General features: G+C 39.1%; 1 protein-coding gene across 1 annotated transcript in view; it reads left to right on the plus strand.

The window, feature by feature from the left end:
• The window catches only part of ANKFN1 (ankyrin repeat and fibronectin type III domain containing 1), a 481,998-nt gene that overhangs the window by 331,586 nt on the left and 135,143 nt on the right, over positions 1-15,269 (plus strand). The window contains exons 6-7 of the mRNA XM_059878382.1: positions 1,709-1,903; positions 3,662-3,775. Coding sequence (XP_059734365.1) covers positions 1,709-1,903; positions 3,662-3,775 — 309 coding nt within the window. The remainder of the gene's footprint in view (positions 1-1,708; positions 1,904-3,661; positions 3,776-15,269) is intronic.

The following is a 15,269-nucleotide window of genomic DNA, read 5'->3' on the forward strand; positions in this document are numbered from 1 at the left end:
GCACTTACATTATCATTTATTCTGGCCTCCTTTAGCCTTCCCAAGGGGTTCTGCATAGTGTAGCTTCTCAGTGAAAGAGTTTTTTAGCTCTATATTTGTTTGTTTATTTTTCTGTCATGGCTCATGACTGAGGCTTTAAAAAAAAGTGTGACAGTATTTAGAGTACATGATTGACTGCTACAGCAACATGCATTAACCATGACAAATCTGCAGCAAAACACAGTCCTGAGTGTTCTAAACAGCAACTTTAAAAAGAAAGAAAAAACGAAAAAGACTCAACTAATTTTTCATTGACTTCATCTGTAAATAAATTTAGATTGATGGTAAGCAGGGGCAATAATAAATTAGTATTCATTTCCTGTAATTAATGCAAACATGCCTATGAACACACGACAATATGAATATATAACCACGTAATTTCCATTTCAAAATACACCTAAAATTTTTCACTTTGTGTTATCTTCATAATATTTTCCCTCTTAATTCGAAGAATGAAATGGTTAGATATCTTTCCCACCCACCAGGGGGAAATATTGTTTTGATCACAGAGGGTGTCAAACACGTTTTGGTGACAGATCTGCAGAACCTGGTTCTGCTCTGTTATATTATTTGTGTAATCCTCTACCCTATGCATGCTAAGGTTCTCTTCTCTTATTTATCACTAACCAGGAAGAGCTCCACTGAAGTGGCCAAGAGACCACCTAGGCAGGCCCTCACATGCATGAGTGCCATGACTGGACAGCAAGAAGCAGACTCCCAACCTGACATAAGAATTTGAAATGTTCTGTCACTGACATGAACGTTCACTCACACAGGTTGGGTAAATAATATGATGTGAATCAAATAAAGATTATTACACACACTGAATTAAAAAAAATACCAAGCCTGACAACCTTTCTTGGCAAGAGGAGTTAGTATAACTTGCTCTCTTGGGCACGGGCATCTCTAGAAATCATTCGCACAGTCAGAGCACAATTAAAGGGTAGAATTGATCAAAGATCACACCCAAGTCATCCAACCATCAGGACTCACTGGTTCTATTGTGGCAGCAATAGTGGAACACTTTGTTAACAATCCCTGGGTTGGGAAGATCCCCTGGCGAAGGGATAGGCTACCCACTCCAGTATTCTGGCCTGGAAAATTCCATGGACTATATAGTCCATGGTGTCGCCAAGAGTCAGACAGGACTGAGCAACTCTCACTTTGTTAGCAATAAATAAATTGACTAACAATAACAAAATTACCACTAAGTAAAATCCCTATGAGCTAGAAAGAGTATAAAAACAGAAGATTTGATCAGGTTCTACAAAAACAAAAACACAGCAAAAACCAAAAACACGTCTTCCGCAGAATGCAACTTGCCTCATGAATGACTTTCCTTAAGACCTTGCTAGTCCTACAATCTTTTGCCCATAAGTGTTTGTACCTCTGAAGATCCGGAAACAAGTACGTGCACCATGAAAGAGAAGTGGGCCTCTGCCAGCGGCATTCTAATGACCTCTGCTAGGCAGCTATTTGGGCCAGAGGGCAATGGGAATCTCTTAAACTGATATGTTTACCTTATCACAGTAAGATAGCTAATAATGAATATAGATTCCACTTGCCCCAGGCATTTTTAAAAACTCGTAGTAGACTCCCAGATACCCTGTCAACAAAGCAGCGTTTGCCCAGAAAGAAAAAGCGAGTCAGCCCATTTCTTTCCTTCCAGTTGTCAGCCTGGAAAGCCGATCTATACACCTCAACACACTGGTGCAGGAAGCCCAGGAGAGGGTGAGCGAACTGTCTGCTCAGGTGGAGAATGAAGGATTCAGTCTGGACAACACAGAGAAAGAGAAACAGCTGAAAGCTTGGGAGTGGAGGTACCGACTCTACAGACGCATGAAAACAGGCTTTGAACATGCCAGTGAGTATAAGCAGAGGACTTGTTCGTTTAACTAACTGAACCCTGGTTTGAGACAGCAGGACTTCTTTCGCTGATTTTTTGCCACTCGAGGGATCACGGATGGCCGTTGTCAGCCTCTTTGAGCAGGGGTTCTGGGAGGCTGTCAAAGGGGCTTTTGTCTTGCTTGATTTTCTGGCTCCTGATAGGTTCTTTGACCACAGCCATGAGGCTTTAGTGCTGTTGGCTGCCCTCCATCGTGTCACACTCGTCTAGCTCCTTCCTCCCGCTACACCCTAATGTCTAATGGCCTGGATGGTCTGATTCCCTAAGTGGCTTCATTTTGAGATGTGGAGGTGGAAAAATACTTGTTTGCCTATCTGTCCAGTTTCTGCTTCAAGTTCAAGATTAAGTTGTTTTCAACTCTCTACTATATACAGCTTATATAAACTGACCTTCAGTTACTACAGCCAACAGAGAAGGATAACCAACCTATGAATTATGCTTTTGTCTGCACTTCCATTCTCTTTACCAGTTCTTTTTGTTAATTCAAGAAAAGCTTTGTTTCAGGATAATACTCCTTAGCATTGGAAGGCACGGCTTAGTGTCACCCTACTATAAAAATTCATATACAATCCGAACACTTGTAAAACATTAAACTCTTATTCCAAAAGGTGATCTTATTTAAACAACAAAAAAATTAGACTTGAAATGTTTAATATAAGGAAAAGCTCAGTTCCTTAGTTTGGGAACTATCTGCCTCTGCTTCGTGATAAACACCAAAGGCAGAGAAATTCTTGTTTTCTGTAGTATGGTATTCTAACTACCAAATCTAGGCCTAATCCTTTCTCTTGAAGCAAATAGCTTAAGTAACATTCATGAAAGGTTGCTTTTAATATTAACAATCCCTTTAGTAATGCTAATAACATGCTTTAAATAAAAAGCATTTCAATAATTGTTGAAATTATTTTCAGCAACTGTTTCAATAAATGCATTTACCATTGTATCTCATTTAGGATAGATTAATACTAGAAATAATACTAGAATCATCAAATCATTAACTTGATGCCATTTTAAAATTTTTTTCTAAATTAAAAAACATCTTCTGGGTGTCAAAAAGTACCCTGAGTAACAGACGTCCTTTAAAACCTGGGGTTAGTGGGCATGACATTTGCCCATGAAGTCTTTCTTAGAAAAATAGTATCTGATGTCATGGGAGGCAGAGTGAGAGCAAGTCAAGTTAGCATTCCATACTGGGAAGAGCCCAGAATTGGGCATCTGAAGCCATGGACTTTCATCCTAGCTATATCTTTACTGTGTTCTTGAACCAGTAATTCGGCCTCTTTGGGTTGAAGTTTCCTCATCCTAAAAGTGTGGATGTGGTTACTCATTCTTTCTACCCAACAGGGTTGCAAAAAGGCTCCAGTGAAATGATTTACATAAAAGTAGTTCTACCTACAATATTGATTCCTGCTAACACTTTCTGACCTCCTCTCCACTGGTCCAGCCCAATCTTCTATTGTGTTTCTAAGATACTTTGAGAAGGCTTAACTGGTATTATTTACCCCTTCAGAAGATGTTCTAATGCTCAAATAAGACCACGATGGCAACAAATAAAGGCCATTGAGACTTCTAATGAAAATGCTCAAAGGCAAAAGCTATTAGGCTCTACAAACAAATGTCTCCATCGTGTGTGTTTCAGGGTATCCTTTGAAGAGACAGGAACATTGTTTGAAAAGGATTTGCTCTGTTAAGATCCTTGTGTTTCTCCTTCTGTCCCAGGAGCCCCCGAAGCACCCACCAGTGCTTGTCTCATGGTAACCAGCAGCACATCACTCACTGTCAGCTTTCAAGAGCCTCTCAGTGTCAACGCAGCTGTAGTAACCAGATATAAAGGTACTGGATTCCAAATATTTTTGTCACTGCTTCTCCTCAAAATACGAACTGCTGTTTGAGGAGCAATTGCACATTTTGCATGTTTGTTTTTCCTGCTGAAAAGATTTTTTTCATCCCATTTACTTTTTCAAGCTGAAGTATTTCCATAGGCATTCACACAGAGAGTGATAAGGTGATGGAGAGTGTCACAGACTAATAGTATTAATATTTCATTCTTGCTTGCAGAGCAAGCACCTCCTCTGTGTATAGCATTCACTTGTCGACAGTTCTGAGTAGGACACGCTAAAGAAGCCACCTCTGTCTACAGGGCTCAGAGGTTAAAGATATAGCACATACTGAATAGGGGGCATATGAATTAGTAGCTGTAATAGCAGGTAACTAGGGTTGATAATTAAAACAACAATAATGTTGGAGATCAGAGAAGGAGAGGGATAGTTAAATGATAGAACTGGAAAGGCCCCAGTGAAGCAGTGGCAACTGGGCCTGGCTTTTACGGATGGCTGAGATTTGAGCCAGAAGATATTCAAAGAAAAGTGAACTCCAAGTGAAGGGAACAGTGAGCGCACATACAAAAGCAAAAACATACCATAACAAGTAGAGGAGAGCAAGGGAGCTTGCAGTGCAAGCTTCAAGTGGCTCCAGGACAGAGTTCATGAGAAGAAGCAGTGAAATATACAATTGGAAAGTGGAACTAGGGTTAGAAGGGAGGGATAGAATGAGGCTTGAAATCAAGGTTAAGGAATTTAGGCTTTATCTGATGAACTCTGCAGACCACTGAATAAGACAGGGACAAAATCAGAAGTAGATTTTTCAAGCATTTAGGTTCCAGCATGTGTGTGATGTAGCTTCCCAGTGGTACTAGTGGTACAGAACCCACCTGCAAATGCAGGAGACATAAAATACACGGGTTCAATCCCTGGGTCAGGAATATTCCCTGGGGAGGGCATGGCAACCCACTCCAGTATTCTTGCCTGGAGAATCCCATGAAGAGAGGAGCCTGGCGGGCTACAGTCTATAGGGTTGCAGAGAGTCAGACACGACTGAAGTGACTTAGCACACACGCACATACAGTGTATTGGAAGACATGTGGATTTGGAATAAGGAAATAAATTAGGAAGCTATTTTATTCAGGAGAGAGGTCATGACAGCCTGACCTGACTGCTATAGTGGCCCTGGGAAAGGAGAGAGCCCACAGGAGAAAGATTTTATGGAGATGCTATGAGGATAACAGCCAAGGCTTACATGGTGCTTACCACGCTCCAGGCACTGTGTAAAGCCTTTATATGTATTAACTCTATTCCTCACAACAACCTTATAAAGTAGGTGCTGTTATGGTTCCCATTTGCAGATGAGAAAACTGGAGCAATGAAATGACGAACTTACCTAAAGACTCACAGTGGAGCCAGAAATATCACATTATGTTGACTCTTGAATATGATGGACAAAAAAGAAAGAAATCTATTTTCCTGATTCAGGAAGACGTATGAAAATTCCCTGAACAATTCTAAAACTTGATGAGACTCTCCACACATATTCTGAAATGCCAGGCCACAAGGCTGAATTTCTGTGTTCAGGTCACTGCAATTCCCACGGACCACAGAAATGTCCACGTAGTATATGCTTCCTTTCTCCTTCTAGGGCCTGTTCCCAGGAGGACTTTCTATGTCTCCAAATTACCCACAATTTGTAGCTTTCTGAGTTACTTGCAATTTTCCAGATATCTCCACTATTTTTTATATCTTAGGTAAAACAGCATTGGATTGTTTATCACTTTGGGTTTTCTGTATCAAGCTAAGAGAGGGCAGCCTGAGGAAACAGCAGATAAATGAGACCACCAAGAATGGCTGCCCACAGCCATCCTTCAATTCAATTCTGATACTTTCTGTTGGATGCCAAGATTTTCTGAAATTCAGAGCAAGTGTTTGCAGGCAATGTTAGACATGACATTTTCCTTTCTTTCTACCTCCCTCCAGCCCAGGGCTTTGATAAAGAGTTTCATCAATGCTGCCCAACTTGACATTTTCTTCTTACATTTGATTAGTGAGCTATCAGGAGCTAATTTATCCAGACTGTCAGCTATTTAATGCCCAACCATAATGCCAGCAAATTCAATCAACATTCACATATTAACACGTATCATCTCAGGAGACTTGCATTTGGGTGAGGTTGAAATGAAAGGTCACAAATGGGTTTTGTTAGAGACTGGAGAGGCTTAATTAAGTATTATAAATAGAATTGTCTGTTGCATTATGGAGTAGGTTTCCTTGTGTTAATTTATAAGGTCATAAATTGAGTCCTTAACCTGACCACTCTCAAGGGTTATTTAAAACAGCTGCCAGCTTACTGTACCTAGAGACAGCAGGACAGTTTTTAATTCAGGGTTGAAGTAATTATTTAATTATGGAAATACTAACAAAACTACACTGAGACAAGGCTAATTGTTTTCTTTGCATTTAAAAAGAAGAAGAAACCATTAAGAAATCCATAAAATGAAGTGACAATTATCTAATTGGTTAGAGGGAAGGTTTAACCCTGCAGTATTTAGAGTTTGGCAAAAACATATTGCTCTCCAGAACTGGGTTCAGCAAAACCTCAAGCCTATTTTGACAACTGGATATTTTCCCCCTTCATGCTTAAGCCAGTTTTTGAAAGAAAATCTGAATCCTTCTGTTGCTTCTTATTTACATTCAACTCATCAACATGTCAGAGAAGGCAATGGCACCCCACTCCAGTACTCTTGCCTGGAAAATCCCATGGGCAGAGGAGCCTGGTGGGCTGCAGTCCATGGGGTCACTGAGGGTCGGACACGACTGAGCGACTTCCCTTTCACTTTTCACTTTCATGCATTGGAGAAGGAAATGGCAACCCACTCCAGTGTTCTTGCCTGGAGAATCCCAGGGACGGGGGAGCCTGATGGGCTGCCGTCTATGGGGTCACACAGAGTCGGACATGACTGAAGTGACTTAGCAGCAGCAGCACCAACATGTGGTTTTTTGTTTTGTTTTTTGTTTTCAAAAAACGTTCACTGATATCCAGAAATCTTTTATAGAGCATCTCTTTATATACCAGGCCAACAGGCATCACAACTTGGAGATTAAAGTCATCCATTTCAGCTCAAAACCCAGAAAACGGTCTTGAGTGAGACTCTCTAGACTCTCTGCCTGCATGTTCCTTGAAAACAGTAAAACGGAGCTCAGAGAGCTAGTCTGTTTCTAAGTATTTCTTCCTTAGATTCCAAGAGTGCTTACATCTTTCGGTCCCATCTCACCAGTTTTCATGGCTTACAGAGCAAAACAAGAGTTATTTCAGATGCTCTGATGCTTTAGACAAGTGCCAGAACTTCGTTCCACATTTTCTCCTTGCTGCCTTGGGTGACCTACCCGGAGCTCTCATTTGCAGAGGATATGTCATTTCCCAGCAGTCCCAAAGCAGAAAGTTTTTTCAAAAGTGACTTTACTGCCCTTTGCAGGGCTGAGGGTGGATAGGACGGTATCCTTTAACAGGTGCGGTGCAGCATCTGTTTTCCATCTACAGGATGATTCATTTTCTAGCTTTTTTTTTTTTTTTAAAAAAGCAGGCCTTGAAGTGGTGACACTTTGCAATCTGCCAATGACAAGATGCTGTAGCTGCTCCAGTGCATGTGGGCAGTACCTTGGTTTGGATGATGTCCTTCCCCACCTCTCTTCCCATCTTGTTCCCTAAGAGATTAGAAACTGCCTCCCTGATTCCTTCCTACAAAGGCTTGAATAGCAAATTATTTAACTGCTCCTCATTTCATGGCATTTTCAAAAATAAATAAAAAAGCACTTTTTCCCGCAGAGACTGCCAGGACCTTTTGGGAGTTGGTAGTGTATCTGCTTCTTCAAAGACCAGGCTGGTGCTTCTGCCAACCACTTCCTCCAGTTTCTTTCTCAGAAGGAGAGGAAGCCAAAGGATTCCAGAGAGATGTCTGGGGGCACTGCAGCTTCTAGGAGGGAAGGCCCAGCATCTGCACATTAAAACCCTCAGGGTTGATCATTTACAATGACAGTGTGAACTTGATTATGACTTGATCACTTGGGCTGTCTTTTCATAAGACTTAAGAAAAATCTGACTTCACAGGACTTGGGTACACACTGCTCAGTACTTTATACTATTTTTTACCCCTTCTATTTTTTTCCTCCTATATGTTGTAATTGGAAAGATACTCGTCTAAATAGAAAAATATATTGCATAGGAAATATATTTATTTTCCATGTTTAATTAATTGAAGAATTGATCTGATCATAAGCATGAGGGGACTACCCTCATTACTAGACTGAAGTGATGTCATCCCACAAAGTGATATTTATAACTTTATTTAGCTTGCTTGGGCAGAAGTGAAGCCTAAAGTATGCAATGAAAGCAACTCAGAGAGGCAGAAGTTGTTACATCCAGAGGACATGCAATGCAATGCAACGCATTAACTTTTTGCACACAAGTGAAAATGTGGAAGCAAGTTGAGTGACATGTATGATGAGGAAAAACAGAAGATCCCGTGAGAGTGAGAGAATGCCTACACTACTCAAAAGTCATTTCTTCTGAGCTGCGAGAGCCTTTGTATCCTAGTCCGTCATTCCTCTGCTAGTAACTCAGTAGTCAGCATCCAGCCAGTTTACTCTCCAACCAACCTGTAAAGTTTTCTGTAGTAACATATGTCATGAATCATATCCTTTCTGCATTGTCTTCATTTAGAAAAAAAAAAATCTAACTTTCAAAACACACAGTCCAGAATTATACAAAAGAAAAAAATCAAACAAATATCAAGTCATGTCATTTACACATGGAATCTAAAAAAGAAAAATGATACAAAGGTACTTATTTACCAAACAGAAACAGACTCACAGACTTAGAGAAGGAACTCACGGTTACTGGGGGGACGTTGGGGGCAAGGGATAGTCAGGGAGTTTGGGATCGTCAGGTACACACTGCTAGATTTAAAATGGACAACCAACAAGGTCCTACTGTGTAGCACAGGGAACTCTGCTTGGTGTTACGTGGCAGCCTGGATGGGAGGGGAGTTTGGGGGAGGATGGGTATATATATGACTGAGTCCCTTTGTTGTCCACTTGAAACTATTACAATATTGTTGATTGGCTATACTCCAATTTAAAATTAAAAGTTTAAAAAAATAAATAAAAGTAAAGGTTTAAGACTTTAAAAAATTAAGAAAAAGTTGAGATTTACCCTTTTCTCAAGGTTACATCTCTATCACCAAGTTATCCTCTGTTATGAGTTTAATGTGTAGACTTACAAAACCTTTCTTGATGTATGTGCACATATATGTATATACACCCAGATGTATAGTATTGTTTGTGTACTCTAAGATAAATATCATGCTATTTGTCTAGTCATACAGTTAGATGTTTTTTCAGTTCAACAATATACATGTCAGTGTGTTTGGATATTCATCCTTTTAAATAGTTATATAATATTCCTATTCCATAGACAGAGGGGTCGTAGTGTATTTAATCATTCGCCCACTGCTGAATATAGGTGGTTTTGATTTTTTTCCTATTTTACAATGTTTCAGCCCTTGTATGTGTCTCTTTTACCTGTGGAAATATTTTTTCCTGGGATTTTAAACTGGAAGTGGAAATATTTATATAGTCCCATACTCTGTCTCAATGCCTATACCTATCCTAATACCATATAATAATGTCATAGTATATTTTAACATCTAGTATGGCAATGGAGAAGGCAATGGCAACCCACTCCAGTACTCTTGCCTGGAAAATCCCATGGACGGAGGAGCCTGGTAGGCTGCAGTCCATGGGGTCGCAAAGAGTCGGACACGACTGAGCGACTTCCCTTTCACTTTTCACCTTCATGTGTTGGAGAAGGAAATGGCAACCCACTCCAGTGTTCTTGCCTGGAGAATCCCAGGGACGGGGGAGCCTGGTGGGCTGCCGTCTATGGGGTCACACAGAGTCGGACACGACTGAAGCGACTTAGCAGCAGCACCAACAGCATGGCAATATGTTCCTCCAAAATGAATTTTTAAACTGCATCATATTCCTAAATTAATTTGGAGAGACTTCTCACCCATGACATATATTTCCAACAAAGCTGAGTTTTACATTTTCAGGAAAATTTAATAGATATTTATTTATTGATCTTCATTCCTGTAAAGTTTTGTGCTGAGTGTATTTTTACAGTTAATTATAAATGAACTCTCTTTTCAAGATATTTTCAAATGGGCTATTTTGGGACAGTTGAAGAACTCTTGCTAATTTTAGAACAATCTTTAGTTGACTGCTTTACTAAACTTAGATAGCCTCTTTCGTCCCAATAGATTGTCTTGCATCTCATGAATTTTGTCATTTCATCTTCAAGAAAGGATCATTTTGTCCCTTCCTTTCTAATACTTTTCATTTCTTTTCAGATATCACTTTATTAACTAGAATCAATATGAGTTCTAGTTCCCACTATATTGCATATAGTAACTAGAATAGTAGGTATTCTTCTCTCTTACCTTCTTTGTCAACATGTATCTAATATTTTACTATTAAGTATGATGTCTACGGTAATTTTCTGGTAGATACCTTTTGCAAAGTTATAAAAGTTTAATTTAGATTATGATGATTGATATAGTGGTGAACACAATTTTTAAATATCATCTGTGGCTACAGCCCCTTTAGAATCTCAAAAGTCATATATTTGTGAGTTTCCTTTTAGAATTTTGATTTTGTCTGTTTTATTGGTTTGTTTGAAGAATTGACTGTTTGATTCATAAAGTCTGTTACTTGCTTATTTTCTGTTTTATTAATTTGTGGCTTTGTCTTTGCCAGTTCTATTGCTTTCTGTGGGTTTACTTTAGTGTTTCTTTCCTAGTTTTGTGGCGTTTTTTTATTTGAAAGCTTAATTTACTTGTTTATTTGTCTTCATTTCTAACTCATGGATTTTAAGCTATAATTTATGCCCTGATTAATATTTTGTCCATATCCAAAAAGTTTAAAATGGATGGCTATAATGATCATTTATTTGTAAATAATCTGTAATATGTTTCATTTCCACTTGAATCAAAGTTTTTAGATGAGTCACCTTAAACTTGTAACTGGCCATACATTTTTACTATAGCTTTATTGTTAATTTATAATTTTATTCTATTATAATAAGAACATTTTAAAATGTGGACTGTATTCTGTTGAGATTTTTTTTTTTGATTCCTACTTGTGGCTAACCAATGAATCAGTGGATATATGTACCACACTTGGTGTTTGAAATGCAGACAATTCCATTGGGTATAAAGTGTGAATGTGTGTGTGTTATTTAAATCCCTGTCTTTTTCTAAAGTACTTGTCCCTTTGATCTTTGATCTCTGAGAAGCTGTGTTATTTGTCTTGCCTAATACCCTCAGTTTCTGTTTATGATTAATATTGCTTTCTATGTTTTCATTTGCCTTCTGTCTTTTTGTATTTCTTTTATTTTCAACTTTTCATGACATTTGAAATACCTTTGTCTCTTGTAAAAAAGTATAGAAATAAATTCATATACTCTGAGAGTCTCTTTCTATACACTTTTAATTTTTTTGTCCCAAGTGATGTATCCTTATAAGAATAGGATTAAAAGGCAAATTTGTGCGAAAAAACAGCCATTACTCGCTCCATTTTTACCGCCCTTCTTCCCCTCAGAGCCAGCCACCTTTAACTCCGCTACTACTCATGGTTATGCTATGCTAAGTCACTTCAGTCATGTCCCACTCTGTGCGACCCCATAGACGGCAGCCCACCAGGCTCCCCCGTCCCTGGGATTCTCCAGGCAAGAACACTGGAGTGGGCTGCCATTTCCTTCTCCAGTGCATGAAAGTGAAAAGTGAAAGTGAAGTCGCTCAGTCGTGTCCTACTCCTAGCGACCCCATGGACTGCAGCCCACCCGGCTCCTCTGTCCATGGGATTTTCCAGGCAAGAGTACTGGAGTGGGGTGCCATTGCCTTCTCCACTCATGGTTACTCGTCTTCTTTAATTAATATGCTTCTATCACTATTTTTTATCAATTGCAGGTTTTATGTATGCAATAGAACTAAAACAGAATTTAACTCTCACCATACCACACACTTTCTTATTCTCTCAATTTAATTATATTTCCATTTTTGGTTAAGGCAACAATGTTTATATACACTATAAGCTTTTGACATTCCAAAATAAAGTACTAATAGTATATTTGATTATATTTCCTTCTCTATGTATTTTTCTCAATTCTCTAATTTTCTTTTTCTCTTTCTTACCCTACATCAGTTCAGTTCAGTTCAGCCGCTGAGTCGTGTCCGACTCTTTGCGACCCCATGAACGGCACATGCCCATCAGGCCTCCCTGTCCATCACCAACTCCCGGAGTTTACCATTATCTTATTCAAAATTCATTTCAAATGGTCCTTTAAGAGTAGTATCTATTTTCCCAAGAGTGGTATTTACTTTCCCTCTCAGAATACTCTCTGCTCATGTTCCACTGTATAATAATAGCTCATTAGGTTTCCATTAGGGAAAGGCTCATTCAAATCACAATGAAATATTACTGCATGTATATCACAGTAGCAGAAGCTCTGCACCAAATGACTATAATGCAGAGATATCAGGTCACCCATACATTGCTAGTGGGAATGTAAAATGATACAGGCACTTTCAAAAACAGTTTGACAATTTCTTCAAAACCTAAACATGAAACTGCCGTTCATCCTACCAACTGCATTACTAGGCGTTTATCCTACAAATTTTGTGTTTATGTAAAACCCTGTATGTAATGTTTGTAGCAGCTTTATTTGTAATTGTCCCAAACTGCAACAGTTCAGACGTCCTTCAACAGGTGAGTGACTAAACAAACTCTGGTACATTCAAGCCATGGAATAATACTCAGCAATAAAAAGGAACAAACCTATTGATATACTCAACAACCTGGGTAAATCTCCAGAGATGTATGCTGAGTAAAAAGCCAATCCACAAAAGCTTCATAGTATATCATTCCATTTATATGGCACTCTTGAAATAACAAAATTAGTAAGTGAAGAACAGATTAGTGGTTGCAGGAATTAATGAGGAAATGAGGAGGAGATAAATGAATATGCATGACTCACTTTTTGGTTTTCTAATGAATTGATATATTCTAGCATACTTATTGCCTGGAGACTCCCATGGACAAAGGAGCCTGGTGGGCTGCAGTCCATGGGGTCGAGAAGAGTCGGACACGACTGAGTGACTTCACTTTCACTTTTCACTTTCATGCATTGGAGAAGGAAATGGCAACCCACTCCAGTGTTCTTGCCTGGAGAATCCCGGGGACGGAGGAGCCTGGTGGGCTGCCGTCTATGGGGTGGCACAGAGTCGGACACGGCTGAAGCTACTTAGCAGCAGCAGCAGCATACTTATTTACCTTTTAAGAGATTTGGAGAGAAAAGGGCTAGGCAAACGGGTCAGTGTAGCATCTTAATTCAATCTCCAAGTCACTTCTCTGTCTTAGCCAGACTGTATGCTCAGTAAACACGACCTAAGACTAATGTTATCCTAAGCCAACATACTAATGAAATCATAACTCCTATTTCAAAAAATTATGTGAGCTAGGTGAGGACAAACTTGAAACGGGTTTTTACTCAGCTAGTGAAAGATTATTCCTAACACTGATGTCTTCTTCTTGTTATATTTGGAAAATGATAGACCCTTAGAGTAATGACTTTGGGGAACATTTTTCTCTAATGTATGAGGTGTTTGTTGAAGGCAGAAATCTTGTTTTTCACTTTTCCCTTCACGTCCTACATTCCAGCAGCCTTGGCCTTCTTTCTGATCCTAAACCATTTCCCCCCACTGTGAGTTCTTTACACATGATGATCCCTCTACCAAATCCAATAACGATGGAAGATGTAAACAACCCACTCACATTGATAGGCAGATCTTCCAGACATAAAATCAATAAACCAACAGAGATCCTAGGTGATACAACAGAACAGTTAGACTTATGATATTTCCAGAACATTACATCCAAAAAACCCAGAATATATATATTCTTTTTAAGTGCTGTACATGGAACCCTCTCTAGGACTGACTATATACAAGGACATAAAATATAAAATATCCCCTCAATGACTTTAAGAAGGTAGAAATCATTTCAAACAACTTTACAGATCACAGCAGCATGAAACTAAAAATCAACCACAGAAAGAGAAACAAAGAAAAAAAATTACATGGAGACTAAACAATAAACTACTGAAAAACCAATGGGTCAATGATGTAATCAAAGAGCAATTAAAAATATGTTGAGACAAGTAACAATGAAAACACAATCCTGCAAAATCTATGAGACGCAGCAAAAGCAGATCTCAGAGGAAAGTTCATAGCAATCCAGACCTTCCTCAAAAAAAAAAAAAGAAGAAGAAGAAGAAAAATTCCAAATAAAAAGCCTAACATACCATTTAAAAGAATTAGAAAAAGAAAAAAAGAAAAACCTAAAGACAGCAGAAGGAATAATAAAGATCAGAGAGGAAGTGAATAAAACAGATATTTTTAAAAAGTTGCTGAGTTGCTAAGTCTCCCTCCACTCTTTGTGACCCCATGGACGGCAGCATTCCAGGCTTCCCTGTCTTTCACTATCTCCCAGATTTTCCTCAAATTTCTGTCCATTGAGTCAAAGATGCCATGCAATCATCTCATCCTCTGCCATCCCCTTCTCCTTCTACCCTTAAACTTTCCCAGGATCAGGATCTTTTCCAGTGACTCAGCAGTTCCCATGAGGTGGAAACTTCAGCTTCAGCATCAGTCCTTCCAATGAATACTCAGGGTTGATTTCATTTAGGACTGACTGATTTTATCTCCTTGCAGTCCAAGGGACTCTCAAGAGTCTTCTCCAACACCACAGTTCAAAAGCATCAATTCTTTGCCTCTCAGTCTTCTTTAAGGTCCAGCTCTCACATCCGTACATGACTACTGGAAAAACCATAGCTTTGACTATATGGACCTTTGTTGGCAAAGTGATGTCTCTGCTTTTTAATACATAGTCCAGGTTTATCATAGTTTTTCTTCCAAGGAACAAGTATCCTTTAATTTTTGTGGCTCTAGTCACCATCAGAAGTGACTTGGAGCCCAAAAAAATAAAATCTGTCACTGTTTCCACTTTTTCCTCATCTATTTGCCATGAAATGATGGGTCCAGATGCCATGATCTTAGTTTTCTTAATGTTGAGTTTTAAGCCAGCTTTTTCATTTTCCTCTTTCACCCTCATCAAGAGGTATTTTAGTTCCTCTTCACCTTCTGCCATTAGAGTGGTGTTATCTGCATATCCAAGGTTGTTGATATTTCTCCCAGCAATCTTGATTTCAGCTTGTGATTCATCCAGCCCTGCATTTCACATGATGTACTCTGCATAGTAGAAGTTAAACATAAGTTATACAGCCTTCATGTACTCCTTTCCCAATTCTGAACCAGTCCATTGTTCCATGTCTGGTTCTAACTGTTTTTTCTTGTCCTGCATACATGTTTCTCAGGAGTCAGGTA

Source organism: Bos taurus, chromosome 19 (genome assembly GCF_002263795.3).
Source record: "Bos taurus isolate L1 Dominette 01449 registration number 42190680 breed Hereford chromosome 19, ARS-UCD2.0, whole genome shotgun sequence".
NCBI classification, from domain to species: domain Eukaryota; kingdom Metazoa; phylum Chordata; class Mammalia; order Artiodactyla; family Bovidae; genus Bos; species Bos taurus.